At 44.5% G+C, this 20,638-nt stretch overlaps 2 protein-coding genes across 3 annotated transcripts in view; one reads left to right on the forward strand and one right to left on the reverse strand.

Annotated features, from left to right (window-relative positions):
* The window catches only part of Eno4 (enolase 4), a 29,070-nt gene extending 19,676 nt beyond the window's left edge, over positions 1–9,394 (forward strand). The window contains exons 10-14 of one of the 2 annotated variants that reach the window (XM_028775374.1): positions 1,965–2,090; positions 3,488–3,683; positions 6,505–6,572; positions 7,092–7,209; positions 8,598–9,394. In XM_028775374.1, coding sequence (XP_028631207.1) covers positions 1,965–2,090; positions 3,488–3,683; positions 6,505–6,572; positions 7,092–7,209; positions 8,598–8,725 — 636 coding nt within the window. In that variant the 3' untranslated portion in view covers positions 8,726–9,394. The remainder of the gene's footprint in view (positions 1–1,964; positions 2,091–3,487; positions 3,684–6,504; positions 6,573–7,091; positions 7,210–8,597) is intronic. The other variant, XM_028775376.1, reaches the window with a different exon arrangement.
* Positions 9,395–11,666: 2,272 nt separating this feature from the next.
* The window catches only part of Shtn1 (shootin 1), a 100,679-nt gene continuing 91,707 nt past the window's right edge, over positions 11,667–20,638 (reverse strand). Inside the window, exon 17 of the mRNA XM_028774198.1 lies at positions 11,667–13,376. Within this exon, the coding sequence (XP_028630031.1) occupies positions 13,154–13,376 (223 nt within the window). The 3' untranslated portion in view covers positions 11,667–13,153. The remainder of the gene's footprint in view (positions 13,377–20,638) is intronic.

Genomic DNA, 20,638 nt, shown 5'->3' on the forward strand with positions numbered 1-20,638 from the left:
CCCCCCCCACACACAGACAAAACACCAATGAACATAAAATAAAAATAAATAAGTTGCTTTAAAAAAAGTGAAAAAAGTTTAAATCCCTTCATTATGGACTTCTTAGGAACCTATTTAATTACATGATTTATAGTGTAATCATGAATTGAGACCCAGACCCTAGGGCTTCACACATGACAGGCAAGCAGTATACCACTGAGCCGCACTCCTGAGTTACTAAGTTTATGAGGAATGTGGATTTATTTTGACTAAATTCATCATTGTCTCCAGCCCAGACCATCACCTGTCAATCATTTCAACTATACAGGGAAACATTTTAAAAGGAAATGCAGTGGCTGGAGAGATAGCTCAGTGGTTAAGAGCACTGACTGCTCTGCCAGAGGCCCTGAGTTCAATTCCCAGCAACCACATGGTGGCTCACAACCATCTGTAATGGGATCCAATGCCCTCTTCTGGTGTGTCTGAAGACAGTGATAGTGTACTCACATACATAAAAAATAAATAAAAAAATAAAGGAAATGCAAACTGTCAAACTGTTCCTGCTACTCCGGCCCCTCTCCCCACCCTCCCCCCAACCCCCCCTCCCCACCCTCTCCGGCGACAGCAGCAGTTCACCTCTATACCTGGGAATCTGTTAGAAAACCTAGTCAGTTCCTGTTTTATGCATACTTCCCATTCCCAGATCCACCCGTGCTGAGTCTTGATTTTATAAAATGCCCGACATACTGAAGCACACTAGTGCCAACTGGGTAATTAATGTCAGGTTCAGGAGACGCAGTACACAGGCTCTCACTTAACTGTGATTCTGACTCTCGCTACAAAGAAAAAATTTGAGCAGTATAGACGAACCCTAAGTTTCGGCTGATTTCTAGAAGTTATTTTACTTCTAAAGAAACTAAGCGCACAGAGGAATGTTTAAAGTAATTTCCTATTCTTCATGTAATGATTGGTTCCTGAGCATACCATTAAGAAAAAATAATTGCCTGTTTTCATCAGCAATGTATAGCAAGGACTATGAACATACTGACTGCTAGTGTTAACTAGAACGGGTATTTATTGCTTATATTCAGTAAGATGTATTAGGTTGATATCAGATAATTCTTACAATAATGTTAGTTCAAAGTCACTAGCTTTTCTTCACTGACAAGATAGGATTTTTAAGGTTCTCATTATAGAAGCTAAAACTTCTTACTGTTTTTTAATGTGAAAAAGGTAGAAATCCATTTAACTGTAGACTTCTTGGGAACCTGTTTAGTTCCAGTGGAATCCATCTATTAGCTAGAACAGCAGGGGTGCATTAGCAAAGCTCCCTCCCACCCCCACCCCCACTTCCTAGCTCACCTCCCTCCCTAACTTAAGCATCCCTGGTGCCACCCCTTATCACAAACTTGAGCACAAGCTGCTGTCTTAAAGAGCTAAACTTCAACCCCATTTACTTTCATACTTAATGCCAAGAGTTTGCAGAAATCAAATGAATAGGCTTGCACCAGAGCCTTCCCATCCAGGGCAGTGTGTGGCTCCCCTGCACCACCTTCCAGGCCCACCCGATTCTCATCTTGGATATTAACATGTGAACGCTTTGCCCAATTACACAGTTTGCCATGTTTACAGAAAGGGAAATGAGAGATGCATTGCCGCTCTGTGACAATTCGTCGATGTGGGCTATCGTCCACCCACCTGGGCAGCTGGGGGCCTGCACAACCATATCATGAACCTAAACAGAAAGCCTTGCGCCTCCTACTCTGTGCCCGATGGTTTGTGGTACAGAAGGCTTCATCCACAATCTGTGCGAAGAGCTCCTTGGGGCTTCAAGGACAAAGGTGACTTGACTTCCCCAGGTTACAAACTGCAGGAGACACGTGCCCTGACAGAACTAGTTTATAACTCTCGGTATGAGATAGAGTGTGGATGGTAGCTCCTGAAGAACCTGCCCCTTATCCTCCACTGTCTTCCTTACACCGCAGAGTAAAGGGAAGTACGAAATAATGGTGGGCACACAGAAAAGCGCAGCTGAGATGGTGGAGGTCTATGTGGATCTGATCAACAAGTATCCTTTCATAATTGCCTTAATTGATCCTTTCAGGAAGGAGGTAAGCAGGGCCCACCTTTTCTGTCTCAGAACATATATTTTACATGGGATAAAGTAAGCATTCTCACCTTCCACGTTTTATAACAAAGCAGACTAAAAACCCCATTCTTTTGGACCTCTGTTATTGGGAATGTGTTGTAATTTGGGCTGGGGCTGGGCCACTTTGTTTTGGCATTTATGAAAAGGCACTTACTAAGCAAATGAATAGCAGGAACACAATTACCTAGGAGCTTACCCGTCTGTGAAATGAAACAAGCCATTGGCAAGCCCTTCAGGAGTACCTGTGTATTTACAAGCAGCCTGACTGATGGAAGCCATTCCTGCTGTGCCAGTCGGTGCTTCGATAGGTTAATCATAGATCATTTCCATGTGCTCATGGAAATAGGACTTTTATGAATCCAGATATTTCTCAGCCTAAGGCCATTTGCTACGTATGCATAAAAGTATCAGCTATACTTCTTAGAAGGTTTGAGGCTTTGCAGTGTATTCAGATGAATGCATCTAACACGGGTCATCTACAGGCCATGGAAGGCCTCATCCAAAAGTGTAGTTCTTGATTTTATGCATTTGAGAGCCATCTGTGTACTGAACACGCATCTGAGACAACCAATCACATTCCACATAATAGGAAAGCCAGATAGAGTTAATGTGGCATTTAGGACCTTCCCAGCTCCTTCTCGTCTTTAGAATACTTTTCTCTCTCTCTCAGAAAATACAGCAGAACTCAGGGCCTCACTGGGCCCTGTAATGACCGCTCTATCAACATGATACATCCCACCTGCACAGTCAGCAAATACGGGATGGCTTGAAATCTGGTCCAGTGGCCAGGATAACTCTATGTGCACGTAGGTATACGTATAAACATATGCACACATGCATGCACACATACATATACACATGCACACACATGCGCACACACACCTGATTATACATTTCATGCCGTACAGTGTGGTCTCACCATCACTAACATGGTAAAGATGTTTCAGGCTCTTCTAAGCCTTTTGATTCAGGTGTTCATTTGTTTCATAGAAATAACCGAAGAATCTCCTAGCCAGCTGGCTTTAACGGCACCGTGGACAAAACTGAATGGTGATACCTGGGGCTTAAATAACTCTACAGTCAGAGCGGAAATAATACTTGAGGCACTAATGCTTTTGGATTTTTGTTTTCATTTTTTTCCCACAAGATCTTTAGGCTCAAATCAAATTACTTGAAGCCTCTCTCCACAAAGCTTCTAATTTGTCTGACAGTGACACAGGGATCCTTAGGGCACAGATGTCAAGGAAAATATTTTATATTTCAGAAGAAGCATGAGACTTGATTATGTGCTGCTATTCTTGTTGTTTTGTTGACGACGTTGGAAGCATTCTAACGATCAACTCTTGAATGTTTGCCCAGGATTCTGAGCAGTGGGACAGCCTCTATGCCGCACTGGCTTCCAGGTGCTATATAATTGCAGGCGCCGCTTCCAGAAGCGTCTCTAAACTCCTTGAGTACAGAAATATAAGCCCCCTGAAATTCCACGGACTGATCATAAAGCACACAAACCAAACCACAGTGTCTGACTTGGTGGAAATAACCCATCTTCTCAACTGTGAGTAAAAAATTGATCTGCGAGACCTGTAATGGCTTGTTTATGCAAGGAGCCAAACCCACACAGTATGTCCAAGCTAATGAAAATCAAGGATTAAATCTTGAAAGCAAAGAAAGTTCAGCCATTGTGGGGGACTGAGTGCAGCTTAGGGACTGGCACCATGATGTTCCATGGCAGCCTTAGCCCACAAATTCAGACCCTTCACTGATGCCCACCATGGTCAGCCTCACAGCAGGTAGGGCTTTCTGCCCCTAACAGGAAAAGCCATCTGAGCATACCCATCTCTCTGCTTTAGGCTGGTAGTTTGGGGTACAGAGGAATATCAGAGGTACTCAGAATGGGTGCTCAGCCTTTACTGCCACAGGAGAGGCCTAAAGCTTTGAATCCTGGTCTGGGAAGCAGCTGGTACCCTCGCCAGGTCACCAGAGACAGTGTAGTCCTTAGACTCAGGAAAAGAGCTTAGCATTCATAAAAGTGAGGTGCCAAGCTCCACCAGGGAACAGAAGGACCATATGTATACTAGCCTGCCACACCTGGGTAAGGCCTTGTGGATGTCCCTCCACAGCACGACCAGTGTGCATACTCATGAGCATGAGGACCTGAGTTCAAGACCCAGAACCCATGTAACAAGTCAAGTGTAGGCTTATAATGCCAGTGACAGTGTTGATGGTGTGAGGGGAGCTAAAGACAAGAGGGTCCCTGGACTTGCTGGTTGGTCCAGCCTGCTCAGTGAAATTCTAAGATAATGAGACACCCTACCTTAATAAATAAATAAATAAATAAATAAATAAATAAATAAATAAATAGAAGTCTTCCTGAGGATCAAAACCTGAATGTATCCTTTAGACTCCAAATGCATATATATGATATATTCTCCCAAATACACATGTGTATATGCTCACCCACACATACACATGCCCCATGTGAACACACACACCACACATACACACGACCCATGTGAACACACACAATTAATTTAATTGTAGATTCATTTCCTCCATAAACATAGGAGATTCTATATGGAAAAGTAAGCTTCCATTCTCCTACATAGGCACAGCCCAAGTAAGAACGTACTTGGTAATTAGCTTGATTGGAACTTGACTGTCCCTAATATAATAAGACACTACCCTACCCCAGGCCATTTTACTTTATGCTGGCTTAGGGGGCGCCTGGAGGTGGGAACTAGGCCAGTCTCAGAAGGGAATTGGTATATCTCAACAGTTAAGGAAATGGCAAGAAGTTTCCATTCAGGGGAAGCAGTTCTTCTGTCCGGACAGAGGCCTGGAGCAAGAAGGAGAATGGCAAAGCTGGTCCCTCGCAGGGGATCTGGAAGGAGCAGCTCTGTGTAGTAGCAGTGGCAGCTATCCCAGCCTTAGGGAAAACACTCTCAACAGAAGCTGGACACATTGCCTTCTCCATTTCCTAGTGAGGCACTGAGGCTTGCAGAGAGGCTAGACTTCCCCTCGGAGACCCCCCTTGCCTACACTTGTTCATCTTCAGTTCCATGTTTCTAAGTCTAGACAAGCACTTTGCCTTGCCAATCATTAGTCCTTCAAGTTTTGATTTAAATGAATTGTACGCTGATCGGAGTCCACACAGTCTGTGACCTGTGGCCCCTGAGGCTGCTGCTTTGAACTTTCCTCACAGTAACCTCTACAGTGATGGCTGTGAAGAACTGTGTGCTTGAGGGTCCGTATTCCGAATGCAGTGTAGATCCAGAGTGGTCATAGCTGCCCTGTCCACCTGTGCAGGAGAGGTCATAGCTGCCCTGTATGTACACTTATGCACAGTGCTGATACAAAGAGACCACCCCATCAGGGTTGTAAGCTAGACAGAAGGCCAGTCTCAGACCTGCAGCAGGGCTCAGAGACAGCCTGGCAGCCAGGGATAGGGCAGGCTCCAGAAAGTGGGCTGTTCACCCAAGCAAAACTGGCTAGGAGGTGACTGTTGCAGGGTTAGTGTGCCTGCTCTCTCAGACTGGCTACCAAGTAGGTTCCTGCCTGGAAAACACAAACATTTTCACTATGGAACTCTGCCCTTTATAGACTTTGGCAAGTTTCAAGGGGGTTCGAAACCCTCAACTGTATAAAGACCAGCAACTCTGAGTTATCCAGAAAAACATTCCTTTGAGTAAATTTCCCTAGGGTACATTGAGAAAGTTGCTCTGCCAGGCATGGACTCCACACCGGACACCCGTAGAGTACAGTGGATTGAGTGTCACAGCCATGATCTTATAAAGTGGTCTCCTTTGGGCACCCTCCCCCACTCTTTCAGCAGTGGTAACCTGGATCTTACATCTGATGGATCTTAAGTGCAGTGATGAATGTCTGTGCTTTTGTATGGCTGTTCACTTGTGAGTGACAAGGTTAGAGGACAGCCTCCGGCAGTGGTCCTCTCCGGCCACCTTGTTTGTCACCTCAGCTGCACTGCATAGACCAGGCTGGCTATTCTGAGAGCTTACTGGGTTTCTCCTGTCTCCTCCTTTTGGAGATACTGGGTTTACAAATGTTAGTGGCATTGCATACAGCTTTTACAGGGGCTCCAGGGATTCAAACTCGGGTCCTCATGCCTGTGCAGAAAGTGCTTTTACCCACTGAGTGTCTCTCACCTACCATCCCACCCCCTACTTTTAAATAGCATACAAGGTACTGAAAAAGAACTAAACAGATCTGGGGTAATAAAAATGAACATTTTTGGTGGGAACGCCCGAGTGGTCAGATGGTCAATCCACCCCCAGAAACCCTTAACTCTGTGATCAGAGTCCTCTACAAACATGAATTGCTTATAAACCACACACAACTGACAGGAGCTGCTCTTGCAGGTAAGAAGCACCTTGCTGTCTTTGGAAGCACGGACTCGGAGTCCTCTGATGACAGCCTTGTCGATTTGGTAAGTGCAGAACGATGGTCAGTTGCGGAATTGCCAAAACACCGCCTTTTATGATGAATTGGTATTTCAGGGAAGTGTGGCCTTTGGTGGGGAAAGCCGAGAAACCTTTTATGAAACAGACATGCTTCCTCCCAGACAGCTCCCTTTTGCAAAGTGCTAATCTTTGAACTTTTTAAAAGAGGCAAAATTGAAGTCCAAGGAAAATGATGGGCACAATAAAATGACTGGGGGTGCACACTTACAATCTTCCTCCTAAAACGGGGTGCAAAAGGCCAGGCCGTGCCCCGACAAAATCGGCGCGCTCTCAGGACTGGTAAAGTGCCTGATGGGCTGACTGACTGTCAGACATTCCATCTGGTCCCTGTCAGTACTCAATCCGCCAGCAGACCACTTTGCTTCCATAAAAGAAAAGCCCCTCACAGAAGCCTGAAGCAGTCCTAAAGAACTGCTTAAAACCAAAACTTGGCTGCTTAAAATAAATTGTCGCACCCTCTCCCCCCCCCTCAACCCCTGCTCCAGGCTGTTGGACTTGGTGCCCGGTTTATCAAGTTGGGGGGTCTTTCTCGGGGTGAACGGATGACCAAATACAACCGCCTTCTTGCTATAGAGGAAGAGCTCATCCAGAGTGGAGCCTGGGGTATGTGCTGCTTTTCTGCTCTGTTTCCCCTTAGCTGTGAATAAGGGAACAAAGATTGGAAGGGAGGGAATAGAAGTCCCTCGGCAGGAGGGCGGGACAATCCAAAGACTATAAATCAACGCTGACAAGAGCAGGACAGCACTCGCCACAATGACCATTGTTGGCTTAATGGATTATCTATTTTACCTGAATGGTTAAGACTCTCGCCACCCTTCTCCTGGCTGAATAGGCTGCTTGGTGGTGTTCAGTAGGATTAATTGATTGGAATCTCCAAGCCTGCCTTTTGTTATGGCCCAAATTATACTTAAGGTTTCTCTGTACAGCTCTTGAAAGTTAAAGGCAGATGTGTTCCTTCTTGAAACAACTTGTTTTACTTCAAATAAGTAGGCGGCATGTTGATTCTAACATAGTCTCACAAAGAGCTAAGGTCCCTCAAGAAAGAACTGATGGTTTATGAGACCCAAACTTTGTATATCTGCATGGGGAGCTTGTGTCCCCATTGGAGAAAAGCTTACTAAATACTCATCCTTTTTTTTTTAATACTACCCATTGGCCCAAAGGTGGCCATAACAAGCAGAGAGATAAAGAGACTGATAAAATTAGGATTTAAGAAAGTGTCATAGGGCTACATAGAGAAACCCTATCTTAAAAAACAACAACAACAACAAAAACCGGGGATCTTCAAACACACCCTAAGATTCAGGAGGAATAAAGGTTTCTGGGTTGTATAAAGGCAGTCCAAAGTTAGGCCATGTTGTTTACTGTGGGATACGATGGCTTATCCATCCCCAGCACTTCCATAGGTGACTTTATATTGCTCCAAATATCATCTCATCTTTTGTCCTGCTGACTTGTGAAGCCCTCAAAGACCTTTCCTATCTTCCAGTTCCTAAGAAACTCAGCTGCTCTGGAACATCAAAAAGAACCTGAGAGACTAGAGACCCACCCCCTTTCTAGGTGCTAGCCACCCTGGTATCCTGGAATGGATTAAGTGACTAGTGGGAATTTCTCTAAAGCTGTTAGATAAACTCCAAGAATGCCCCAAATTAGCAAAACAAATAGCTCCACTCCCACTTTTGAGGAGATGATCTTGACAAAACGTCAGCCACTTAAATATGGTCCTTATTTTACTTGGTTCTTCCTGGGATGGTCCCCATCTGCTGTAGTTTCCCTTAGAGTGGGTAGTTTGATTTCGTGTGCAGGGCTGGCCTTTGCTAGTGTGCAGCTGATGCCTCCAGATGTCACAACAGACCGATTGTCAGCCTGTCCTGAGAGCTCTCAATCCTTTCTGCACGGGCCTGATATCTTCAGATCCTGTGACACATAACGTCAGAATCAGCACCACTGGGCCAGTACCGTAAACTTTATTTATTTATTTTTTAAAATAGGTTTCAGCGAAGAACACAATTTTTCTTTCTTTCAAGAAGATGCTACTGCCACAATGGCTGAGGAAACTCTTGGGCCCCTGGACTCCATCTTCCCCACAGAGGTTGTAGAGGAATCAGCTAAAACATGAGCCCCATGGGCCTGGACTCCCAGGGGACAGTTACTCTACAAGTGTGGGCTAGCTCGTGTGAAGTATCTCCATGGTGGTTCTGCTCTTAACTCCACTTATATATGCAAATGAGTATAATTACCAACTTGTGCACGTTATTTATTTATTCGGTTTCACTGTTAGGTAAAATATATATGTGGTGGTTTTGCCTGCAGTTCGTGAGCTTTGGTTCACAGCCATATTGCCACGGGGACACTAACTGTACCCTCTCCTTCTGAAGGTCACCACCTAACTTCATTAGAGACTAATGTATTTTGATATCAGGTCCACGCCCAGTGCCTTACCCCCTCACAAATCAGAACACCTCTAGAACCAAAAGACTGTTTCCCTGAGTCTCCCAGCACCACAGGCATCAACTGATTTTGTTTCTCTTGGACCTCTGTGCTAACCACAGATGGTTTGCCTAGCCACCCACATGCACCAGGCATCGAGGACTGCCTTGTCTGCAGTGATACTTCCATCTTAGCTTCGGACATTTGATTACCTATGTCCGTATCAATAATTCCATCTCAGCTTCCAACACTTGACTGCCTTTCCCCATTCCTGACATGTCATCCTTATATTATTTTTTTCTTAGATCCCTTTTGGAACGAGAGTGGTACTAGCTTAATAAAAACACCTGTAAATGAATGTTCTCACCACCATTTAGTGCCCTCTTACTTATATACCACAGCACCAAGAAACAAGCAGTGAGTGGTTAGCCCTGAGGACAAATCCGTGTTGACAGATGCTTCTCCTCTGTGAGCCAGTACTGGGCTTTTAGCAGGGAGTTACGTTAAACATTCAAACAGAGAACAGTGAAGTAAGTCCTTTACTTTATCCTGATGTTTGTTATATGAGCTGTAACAAGGGCTATCTGTAACTAAAGACTGGGTAAGTTGCACTGGCCTGGCCTGCAGCAGAATTTTTTTCAGTTGGGGCTCAGTCTGTTTGAAGAGAACGGCAAAGAGAGAGAACTTCACTCCTGCACAGGAGAGCCAGCCTCCCGCCCCCCCCCCCCAGAGCTGTGATCTGAGATTGGCTCAGTAGCAGACTTGGAGCATGGCATGGGGAACTGGCTGGTCAGTGTCACTACGAGCTTGGGAAAGTGTGTCACAATCTGTGATGGCCACTGTCTTTCCAGACGCTTAATGACAAACAGTGGGGCAGAGGAAATAGAAAGGAAAATCCATTTTAAAGGCAGGACAGATAAGACAAGATGTTCACCTGGCCTTCGAGGTGTTTCTCACTCAAGTGCTACAAATATGCCTTGGGACGGATATAACTCTAACCAATGAAACCACAGCAAAATAACCGACCAGGTCAGCAACCTACTGCCAGCCCAGAATGCACTCTGGTCACGGTAGCTCACCTGAGGACTGTGCTCACCAATGGGTAGGGACTTTTCTCAGAGGGCTTTCTTTATCATTTATGCATTCTTATAATCATGAATTCTCTCCCTCCCTCCCTCTCCCCACCTTCCCTTGCTCAAAAAATACATAATATTATCTACGAGGAGATGAGAAATGGGACTGGAGAATGTGAGATGGACGTGAAGCTATCCCAGGTCTCGAGTACTGATGACAAGTGGGTTACTCACCCTCCACAATCACTGGAGTTGCTTGCTGGTGCATGGGAGGCCTTTGCAGAAGCTCTCCCAGACGAGTTTAGGACTGTGGTACATGCTATAACTTACCCAACAACCCACACTGGTCTAGAAATCATGCTTACCTCCCCACGTGCAGCAACCCTTTCACTGCTCATGAAGTAAGGAAGGAGTTACTTGACCAAGCCGTAACGCTACCACTTAACTCAGAGCAACCCAGTCTGTTGGGTGCTGGCAGCCCAGGCGATTCCTGTCAGCAGACGTCCCAGAGCTGGAAAATTTCTAACAACTATGATGGGAGCTTGTATAGGACTCTTCAGACATAAAGGCTGTGAGCGTGTTAGTGAAGAGAGAAGAGACACCCTCTTTTAGTAAATAGTACAAAGGGTCTGTATGCTTCTGCTCACTGTGGCTATACAAGTATCAGAACTAGTCAAGAGAGCTAAAGCAGAGAGACCTAATCCATATTTTCAAAACAATTAATGTCCTGCTAAAGAAAAGAAAACATGTAGCCCCTCTCAACTTTACAATGGCACACGAATCAGGTACACAGGAGAGGCCTTCTGTTCACACAGCCAAGAGCTTACCTTGGAGTTAACAAGTCACCCCAGAGAAGGGCAAAACCTTAAAGCTGAGGTGAAAAATAGAAAAACTGTAGGAAAAAGGCGAGCAAAAGTCTATATCAAATACTTACATATCACAGTCCTTTGTGGTCACAGGAAAGGAAAGTGCATTTCCCAATGTATGAAAGGCAAAGATGCTTTCAAAATACCAGGTACAGAGAGATACCTGGTCCAGCCAGCACATCTCACCCAATGGTTAACTTCTGCTGGCAGTAAGGCTGCTTTGAAACCACGTTACTACATCCTTACATGTGATGCCATAACATGGGATGGTGGTACGCCTGTTTTCACTGTCCTGGAAGTGTATGTGACACACCAGTGACCTGGTGACAGACTGAAGAAGCATGGAAGACAGCTGCTCAGTGATGTCACTCACACTGCACCTCCACTGGAAGAGGCAAGGCTGGCTCAGTGTGCGGCTGGGGAGGTAGCTGAGGGGTAAAAGGCTCAACAGAATCCCACCCACATCATGGGAAACAAGAAAACAAAGAAACAATGTGTCCCTCTAGGCTGGAGAACTTCAACATGTCAATAACCACAGCCAACCCTTAATAAGAAAATGTCCTGTGTCTCTTTTAATGTGTTGGTTTGAGGAGAGTTCAAATCACAGCATAACAGAACCCATCTAAACGAATTAACCCGCCAGAAGTTAGCATATCGTCTAGTAGTCTTATTCAGTCAGGGAAGCACACAATTGAAAAAAAAAATCATGTTTTAATTCCCCATGAGTAAACCGACAGGGATATAAAACCATCACTGACAGACAGGGGAAATAGTCAAGCCCAGTGAACCTACAGAAAGAGAATTGTCCCCAAGCCGAGGAAGTGTCCTCACCTGCCTTCCCACCTCCCCAAGCCCACACTAGTAGCACACGTGCAAAAATACAATAGGATACAACTACTGCAATTGTTACTATCATTTTCTTTTGCCCTCAGGTGCAGAGCACCTGACAGCTACATGCCGAGTCATGCTAACAAAACTAAGCCTTTCGATTTCCTTAATAGTAAAATTACCATTACTGAATCATTATCATAAAAAGTGCACTCAAATACATTACCACTTATTTTAAATAAACACCAATTTTGAAACAATCAGCTTTGAAAACCTGCATAAGTTTTTTTTTTTAAATCCCTGATTACATTTCTATTTATTCGCCCTGGTAGTCTGAAACATTGTATTCTTAGAAACTACCACTTAATTTCCTCTGAAAAAAAACCAAAACAAAACAAGACCCATGTAGTATAGATCCGCAGTGAAGGAAGAAAAACAATATGTGCTTGTCACTTATCTTCACTGTGCATGAGAGCTGGCGTAAACTATGGTACTTGTGCCATGTGAATGTGTGGGAAAACACAGTTAACTCGTGGAACAGAGCACATAGCTTACCGAGGCATCCCTGTTAAATTCAAGGTTTGAGCGTACATCTAAGCCAGTTTTCTGTTGTTGAGGCCGCCAGGACATCACCCCTGAAGGACTCTGTAAGCCTTGAACACAGGGTCATATTTTCCACACAATAGTCAACTGTGCTCAACTCAGACCTAAGAGACCATGATGCCACCTCCTGAGCTCAGAGATGGATGGTCTCATGCACCCTACAAAATGGAGACACTACAGGGACCTACTGACGTCCAGACTGCTGCAGTTTCCCATCAGAAGACCAGACCCCAAACAGAAACTCTCCCAGGCCTTCTTTTCTTTATATAGAATCTTGCTATGTGACCCAAACTGTGAAGGTCAGATTCAAATGATCCTTTTGCCTTAGTCTCTTCAGGTGCTAGGGCTTGAATTAAAGGGTGCCTTTAAGATAATTGTTAAGTTTGGTGGTCTCTGTTTATCTAGTTACCAGCAACCACCTTGAATTTTCCCATGAATAATTTGATGAGTGGTACACACATTCCCTGTAAAGACACCAACATCCGAGCTCTGCCACCGTCTCAGGGAAGTCATACTTCATATAGAAACCAGAAAGAACCCTCACCCCTGTAAAGATTAAAAACTACCCAGAAGATGCATTTTTGCTAAACAGCTTACTTAGGTTTATAATTGCTACTTACAAAGTGATACCAGCAAAGAAGTGTGTGGCCAGAACAAAGAAATGTCCAACAGTTCCTGACAGTACACGCAGATGAACCACGTGCTCACTGAGAAGGCTCCGCAAAAACACCAGCCTCTGGTTACAGATCAGCAGTTGGAACTGTCTGTCTCTCCCGTTTTTCCATTGCTGTCTTCTTTGTGTTCTGGTTGTGTTTCTCCTCCCTCCTCCTTGCATTGAGTTGGGTCTTTTTCAGCAGCCTGGTCTTTGGTTTGGGGTTCGTGTGTGGAAACAGGATCTAAAACTACAACTGGCTCAGCTTGGTTTTCACTGCCCACACGTTTTCTCCTGTATTCACCATTACTGGGAGGCCTGTGAGAAGATAAATAGAGGAAAAAAACAACTAAGCAGAAGAAAGAAACTTTCAGGTTCTCGGATTCGGAAAAATAACAACAGAAACGGTTCTAAGTCTAACTGACATGCAAAATGCATAGTCTTTGGGATGTCAGCCATTTAAAAAAAAAAAAAGAGAAAGCAGCAGCAGATATCCGATTACGTAATAGGAACAGGAGGCCAGGAGAGAGAAGGCAGACAGAGTCAAAGCAATTAACTGCGGAAGTAAACACCAACTGTACCTACCTGCTTAATTGCTTGCTCCTCTAGGAAGTGCACAGCCCCCGGCTCCACTCTGCAATCCCAAACACTGCCCACGCTGCCTTTGTCCCACTAGCCTCCATCAGCTACAAGGAGCCGGCCCAGGCCCCCACTCCCTCTTGCCCCCAGTACAGCTGTTTGCAGCTTAGCTGTGAAGAGGCTGCGTGGAGAGGATTGGGGATCATCCTGGCTCGGTGATGGACAGATGAGAGTGGCAACCAGCTGTGCCCACCACAGCCATTACCACCCAGGAGGGAGACCTGACCTCAGGAGGTAGGCAGAGAAAAGGGCTGAGGAGAGCACTCGGGGAATGGGATCCCACACCAAGTGTCTAGAAACTTCCCTAACCAGGAGAACGTGGTTCTTGAGAAGTTTCTTTTTGAATTTTGTAAGTGGTTTTCTTTCCCTCAGAAGTTGCCTCCCTTCCGAGGCAGGAAGCTATTGTTTTTCACGCCAGGCAGGCAACAAAGTTTCCTTGTGGGAACAGAGGTGTTCTTCAAACATACTCTCTTGCCATGTGTAGGGCTGTGGGCACTGAGTCCTCTCAGAAGTAATGGTCAGCACCCACCCTGGGAAGGTTTCAGCTGCTGGGCTTACCTAGAGGGAATGCAGCAGCTACGGTGGGCAGGGCCAAGGGTCTCAAGACTATTCTGGTCTTCTCAGCCAATGGCCAATTCCAGGATGAAACATTCACCCCAGAGAACCAACTATTAACCGTGAACCAGGACATGGCAGGTCCACCTGATATGTGATGGAAAGCTACTGCTTAGCGCCTGCTCACTGATCTACCTTCCCCAGCCTTTGCCAGGTACTGATTTCCAATGGCCTGGCCTTCTTGAGCAGGTCAGATCATCTGATCGTTCCTCTTACATGCAGTGTTTCTCCTTTTCTGAACTCAGCACAGTTAATTAGATGTTTGTCTGTCTCTCTGATAACATATGGATGGAACAGGGACTGTTGAGTTTTGTCTGAGACTCCACCCCTAGCACCCACGGAGATCATGTATAAAGTAAACAAATGAACAAATACATAGCAGACTAGAGAAGACCCAGAGTAAGAATAGAGTTTGAGGTCTCATCTATACGTGGAAACAGAACAAGCCATCTATTACGGTAGGTGGACTGCATGACCTGCTCACAAGGCACAAAAGCCTGAACCAGAAAACCTCAGTCATAAATACAAGCTCTAATCAAATGCCTACAAAGACATTCTCTGTCTGGCAGGTCATTTTAAAGACAGGAGGGAGCGGCAGAAGGAAGGAGATCCTTAGGAATGGACATGACAGCGACCATGATGTCGCTGTCCATCTGTCTTAGCCAATGAAACATTTCTCAAAACACCCGCTACTCTGTCGTAGAGGTGGGTTGGGGTGTCATTTCCTTTGTGGTACCTGTTTCCACTTTCTCTGGTCCAGGCAACATCTTACAGCTTATCAGAAAAGCAGAGCCACCTAAAGAGCTGTAAACAGGAATTAGACTCTGGACAACAGAGCATACTGTGTGAGTCGGCCATCTCTATGCATGAAGCTAGATGTTCTGGCAGCTGAAAGGCAAGCTGGCTGTAAACTGGCAGAGACTGAGGACAAACTAGAGATTCATCTTTCTGTGACAAAGGCCCATCAGGCTGATGCACCCTCCCCACAGGATAAGCTAGGCCCTATCACAGGGAACCTGCACATGCATCTGAGCTGGGAAGCGGGTAAGCTGGAGGAAAAGCTGAGAGGAACTGCAGAACTGATCCACAGGCCAGTCACTGCTACATGCCTGTTAAGTGAGTCAGCACATTACGCCCTTCATACGCTATCCCAGATAAGTTACACATGAACCTCCTCAGGGTTCAAAGAAAACGCTAAAATAAAATTAAAATAAATAAATTAAAATATTATCTCATGTCTGCCTCATACATTTTTCTCATGGCCAATGAGAACCTGGAAACAAGCATATGGGAAGTCCCAGGAGGTGAAGCTGCAGTTTAGCTCAGGCTACAGTGAAAGCCACATGGAAAAAGTCTGCAGGTCAGCTCCAGTTAGCTTCACCAGCTTGCTTGTGAGCCCCACTGCTGTCGCCAGTCAGCATGTCAGAAGCATGCAAAGCGGTGAATCTCACTCTACCGTCTGGAGTGAGCAACTGCCATCGGTCCATACCAACCTCTGTTGCTCCCGTGGACTACCGTGGGTGTTTTCGTGGCCCCGTGTATCTGCAGGCGAAGGGTGGTTAACATCTAGCAAAAGCTGTCTTCGTCAGCAGGGAATTAGAGCCCTCCAGGAACTGCTCTCAGCATCCTGTGGCAGCAACACACAGGCTGATCCATCTGAAAACTTAAAAACCTTGGACTGTCTATCTGTCCTCAAGCAAGCCACTCATCTGCAGACTAACCTGAGAACTTGCTGGCAGGCTAACTTGAGAATCTCAGTTGCCTCCACTGAACTAGGCACAGTAGAGACCAGGCAGGAACCCCTTGGAACCCCAGGGCAAGACAGAAAGGAGTAAGAGTGACCATCTAACCAAACTGCTCTTTTGTAGATGGGGACAGTTCTATGTGCAGAGGGGAACAGCCTGGCCTAAGAGCATGCTGCCCCTGAGTGGCAGAGCCAGTGCAGGAGTCTGAGCTGCCTCTTCTTTAGATTGAGCTATTTTCCAAATACCCTCATGCTACAGGGTAATTTGTGGACATTTTTACTAGTTTATTACCATTGTTTCCATCTGCAACTTTCAGATCAACTATCTGTCTTTCAGAGGACAATGCTCAATGCTCAGGCTTCCTCCTTTGATATCACTAGGTCCTTTCCTGGTTCCCTAAGGAGATTCACGAAGCTCCCTTTAGAACCAGAAGCCTTCTTCCTGGGCTACATTCCATCTCTATCTCCATAATGTCATTGATGGTAAACTTGACAAGAGACAAGTATGCCTGCAGAACAATTATTAAGACTAAGTTAATTAATGTGGGAAGACCCACCTTGGATGTGGGATACACCATTCCCTAGGCTTGTATCCTGGACTGAATAGTGGAAAGAGCTAACTTGTAACATTCATTGTCCTCTGATTACTCACTATAGATACAATGTGCACAGCTGCCTTGACAAGGTCTTCCCTGCCACTATGGACTAATACACCATCACACTGTCAGCCCAAAATAGCCTTTTCCCCCTTAAGACACCTTTGTCAGAGTGTTTTTGTCATAGCAACAGAAAAGGCAACTAATACATTCCCAATCCCATGTCCTTCGGGGAAAGTACAGCCCTAGGCTGCTGTTCAAGGAAGCCATGTGGGTCTAGAGGTTTGAACCCAACAAAAACTCAAGCAGTAGTACCACTGGGGCCTGGTCCACGGTGGCTCTGTCCACCTCCTCCTTCAATGCAGCATCTAAGGACAGTGACTGCAAGTAAGCAATTAAAGTTCATACTCATAAGAGCCATGGCAGCCTTTCTCCTGATACAGCAGAATCTATAAAGCAGAACTGCTGAGTCACAGAGAGAGAGGAAGACTATGTGAATCAGTCGGTCCCTCCCTGTCAGGTGTGGACTCCAGGAGAGCAAGTGAAACATAGAACCTGCACCAATAGTCTCAGGGCCCAAACTGCAGAAACTTGTAGCTATTCATGATCCATTACAATAGACCTTCTTCATGGATCATTCTGGATCATGTGCTCAACAGTTGTTTCAAAGCACTCCCTCCCAAAATAAGCCAATTAAAAGCTAGAATTCAAGATCTTAAATCTGCAACTCTATTACAACTGACAGCTACTTTCCCCCAACTACAGGAGACCCAGAACTAGGGTCTCTGGTAGGTGCACCTCCCTTGACGGTAAAAGAAAGACCCGACTCCAAACCATATTGGTGTAAAAAGAATCAGAAGTGCTGCAGTTTCACCAAAACTGAACTTGGTAAAGGGATTCGTTTATTACTCAGACTGTGTCACAGGGGACAGAAGCAAAGCATTCTGTGTTGTCTCCCCCCCCCCCCAAAAAAAAAGACCCATCATTGTTTGCATTCAATGAAATTCCTTTCAAAATCAACTTTCCACATCTCAATTATATTCAACAACATTCTAGCTAACATTTCGGCTGCAATTCAAATTAACTAATGCCCCAAAGAGCCCCTAATCGACACGGTTCTGAGCTCAATTGAATACAATCAAAGCTCAGGAAATGAAGGGGGGAATGCTTATTTCATGCAAATTCTGAATATCGCTCAAGCTTAATTTTACTGATAATATAAAGGTGGGACATTTTGAACATTACAGAGAATGAAACCTTTAAGCGGTGAGAGTTATTTTATAAAATGCTACCTCTGAAAAGCTGATTGCCAAACAGTATAAAAACGGTTTGAGGCATAAATGCCAAGTTCATTTCTATTTCACTTCTGAGGTAACTATCTTTCAAATCGCAACAGCTGGACTATTTAACACAATCTGGTGAATCACAGTGTAGCGCTTCTCTGGTCTCCCAGTGGGACGTCTGCATTAGTCTGTGGCAGCCATCCAACAAATGACGTACAGCGGCCGGTCTGAACTCTGTTTCATTTACAATAAAAACGGATAAAACCACAGTCATATTTGCCACCTTCAAGGATGGAAAATGGAAAGATTTAAATCTGTCTTTATAAAGTAGTTTTCTGGGAAAACTCCAAAGAGGAAGTCAGTTTCTATTTCCCTAGTGTAAAAATGAATCTTGCTTCCCCCTTCAATCCCTGCAGTGAGCAGAGTGGTGAAGGGAACTGGCCTTACTGAGGCTGATGTTCATTGTTTCTTTCAGAAACTCTTGGATTTTCTTTTTTACAGAGCTTTTCATGCGCCAGTCCAAAAACTTCAAAAACATTACATTGCAGACATAAGCTGAGAATTTCTAGTCACTATCAAGGCTCATACTTGTGTGACTGGAGGCAGGACAAACCTCTGAGGCTTTGTATGTATTTTTTAAAAACTGTATTTTATCCAAAGAACTGTATCGGTCCATCAATCTGACTCTGCTTTTATTTGTGGGAAGACAGACTTAAAGTACAGAAAGTGTTCCGTACCTCCGGATTAGCCAGAGTCCCTTTTGTCACAGGTAACAATAGCTGAGGAAAGACCCTGTGCCCACATTCAGCAAAATTTCCTTTAGTTTTTTTAGCTGCCATACTATTTACATTATAGACCATGGTGGTCCCTTCAAGGCTGTACCAGCTTGTTTCTTCTACTGGTGTCAGCAAGACCAAAGACAATTTATAGATTCTGGTCCTGGGCAGCCTCTACGTAGGCAACATATGAACTCACTAGAAAACATTCATGACATTTTCTTTTTGGCTGCTGAGTTGGTTTTTTACTTTTTACACTCTCTATATCTATATGTATATATGTATGTGTGTGTGTGTGTGTGTGTGTGTGTGTGTATGTATATTTAGTTTTGCACAGATTTTATTCTCTATGAAAACTGATTTAGATCCCAGGTGTTTAGAACTGAGTGCCATTCACAAGAAATATGTTATAAGACATACAATCTGCCACACAAGTCTCTAGAGTTAACACTGATTCCTTTAAAAATCAGCTGTGGACAACATTCATTTTCATAGATATATATTTTAAGTTTTCCTTTCAATTTACTATATTTTATACATCAAACTTTTAAGACAGGGGTCACAGGAATTCAGCCTGTCACCCTTTGTATATTTCCATGACAAGATAAAGTATATTTCAAATGAAATGTGTTTTATCTGGTTTAAAAAGTTTGGTTGGTTTATCTCAGGATCTGAAATTGCTTTTCCAGTCTTGGAAGTTACTTTCCTTTCCATTAAAACAAAACAAAACTACACTCTACCTCATGAAACACAAATAAAAGGAAACATAAATACTGTTAAGAAATAAAAAAAAAAACCTACAAGTACCAAAGGCAATTTGCAGAAATGATACATTTTAGACAAAGTCCTATAAAATCTGAGCCCTTGTAACTGAAAGCAAACATTAAGAGGCAATTAATTCTTCAAGAGAATGGAGAATTACTCGGTAGCCCTTTAACAGTAATTTTGAGATTTACTCAACGGTATTTTACCAGTCATTTTTTTCACTAGGTGTAATACATCCTGAACAATTAATCTGGAAGAAGTTGCTGTCTGTACAGCCCCTCGGAACACAGAGACAATACTGACTGCTGAGCTTTCCGGCAGTCTACAGGATAACTCCTTGGGAGGGAGAAGAAAAGACCAAGTGAGGGGAGCTCAGCTTCCAGAGCATCCAGTTGTTCGGCTAATTTTGTTGTTAAAACTTAATTGTCCATGTACCGGCACACACGGGGCTCCATTGTGGTCCTGCTCTGTGGAACAGAGCCGTTTCCTGCAGTGTCCATACACAATTCAGCACTGCTAAGATTACAGCCGAGCGCCCAGCAAATCCTTTAATTGTATAAGAGCATCAGATTAAGCAGAAACGTCCATGCGGCTCATTCTGCTAGTAGACTCTTCTCGGAAATAAATGTTTAAATGTTTACTAAGTACGGGAAGCTGCCCTTCTCCCCAATGCATTCTCTTCAAGGTAGAGCGTGCACACAGACAGACAGACAGACAGACAGACACACACACACACACACACACCCTTGCACACGTACACAGCCCAGAAAGAAAAAGGAAAAGGAGGTGATGAGGAAATGGAGGACAGAAAGTAACCAGAAGGAAGCATACTCCTTTCACCACAGGGACCAGAAACTTCCTAGCCTCCAATTGGATAAAAGGCTGACCCAAGCCTTTCTGAAGAGATGGTTACTAGGCCAACAAAACAAATGCGTATCCTATGGAGACCAATGGCTAGAGAGAAACATTTTGTCCAAAGTTGATACAGAAGTAAGTTTAAGAATAGAAGTTTCGATTTCTGGATGTATTTCAAAACCTCAGTGTCTCTCTCTCTGTCTCTGTCTCTCTCTGTCTCTCTGTCTTTCTGTCTCTCTCTGTCTCTCTCTGTCTCTCTGTCTCTCTCTCTCTCTCTCTCTCTCTCTCTCTCTCTCTCTCTCTCTCT

Source organism: Grammomys surdaster, unplaced genomic scaffold, assembly GCF_004785775.1.
Source record: "Grammomys surdaster isolate TR1022 unplaced genomic scaffold, NIH_TR_1.0 66, whole genome shotgun sequence".
NCBI classification, from domain to species: Eukaryota; Metazoa; Chordata; class Mammalia; order Rodentia; family Muridae; genus Grammomys; species Grammomys surdaster.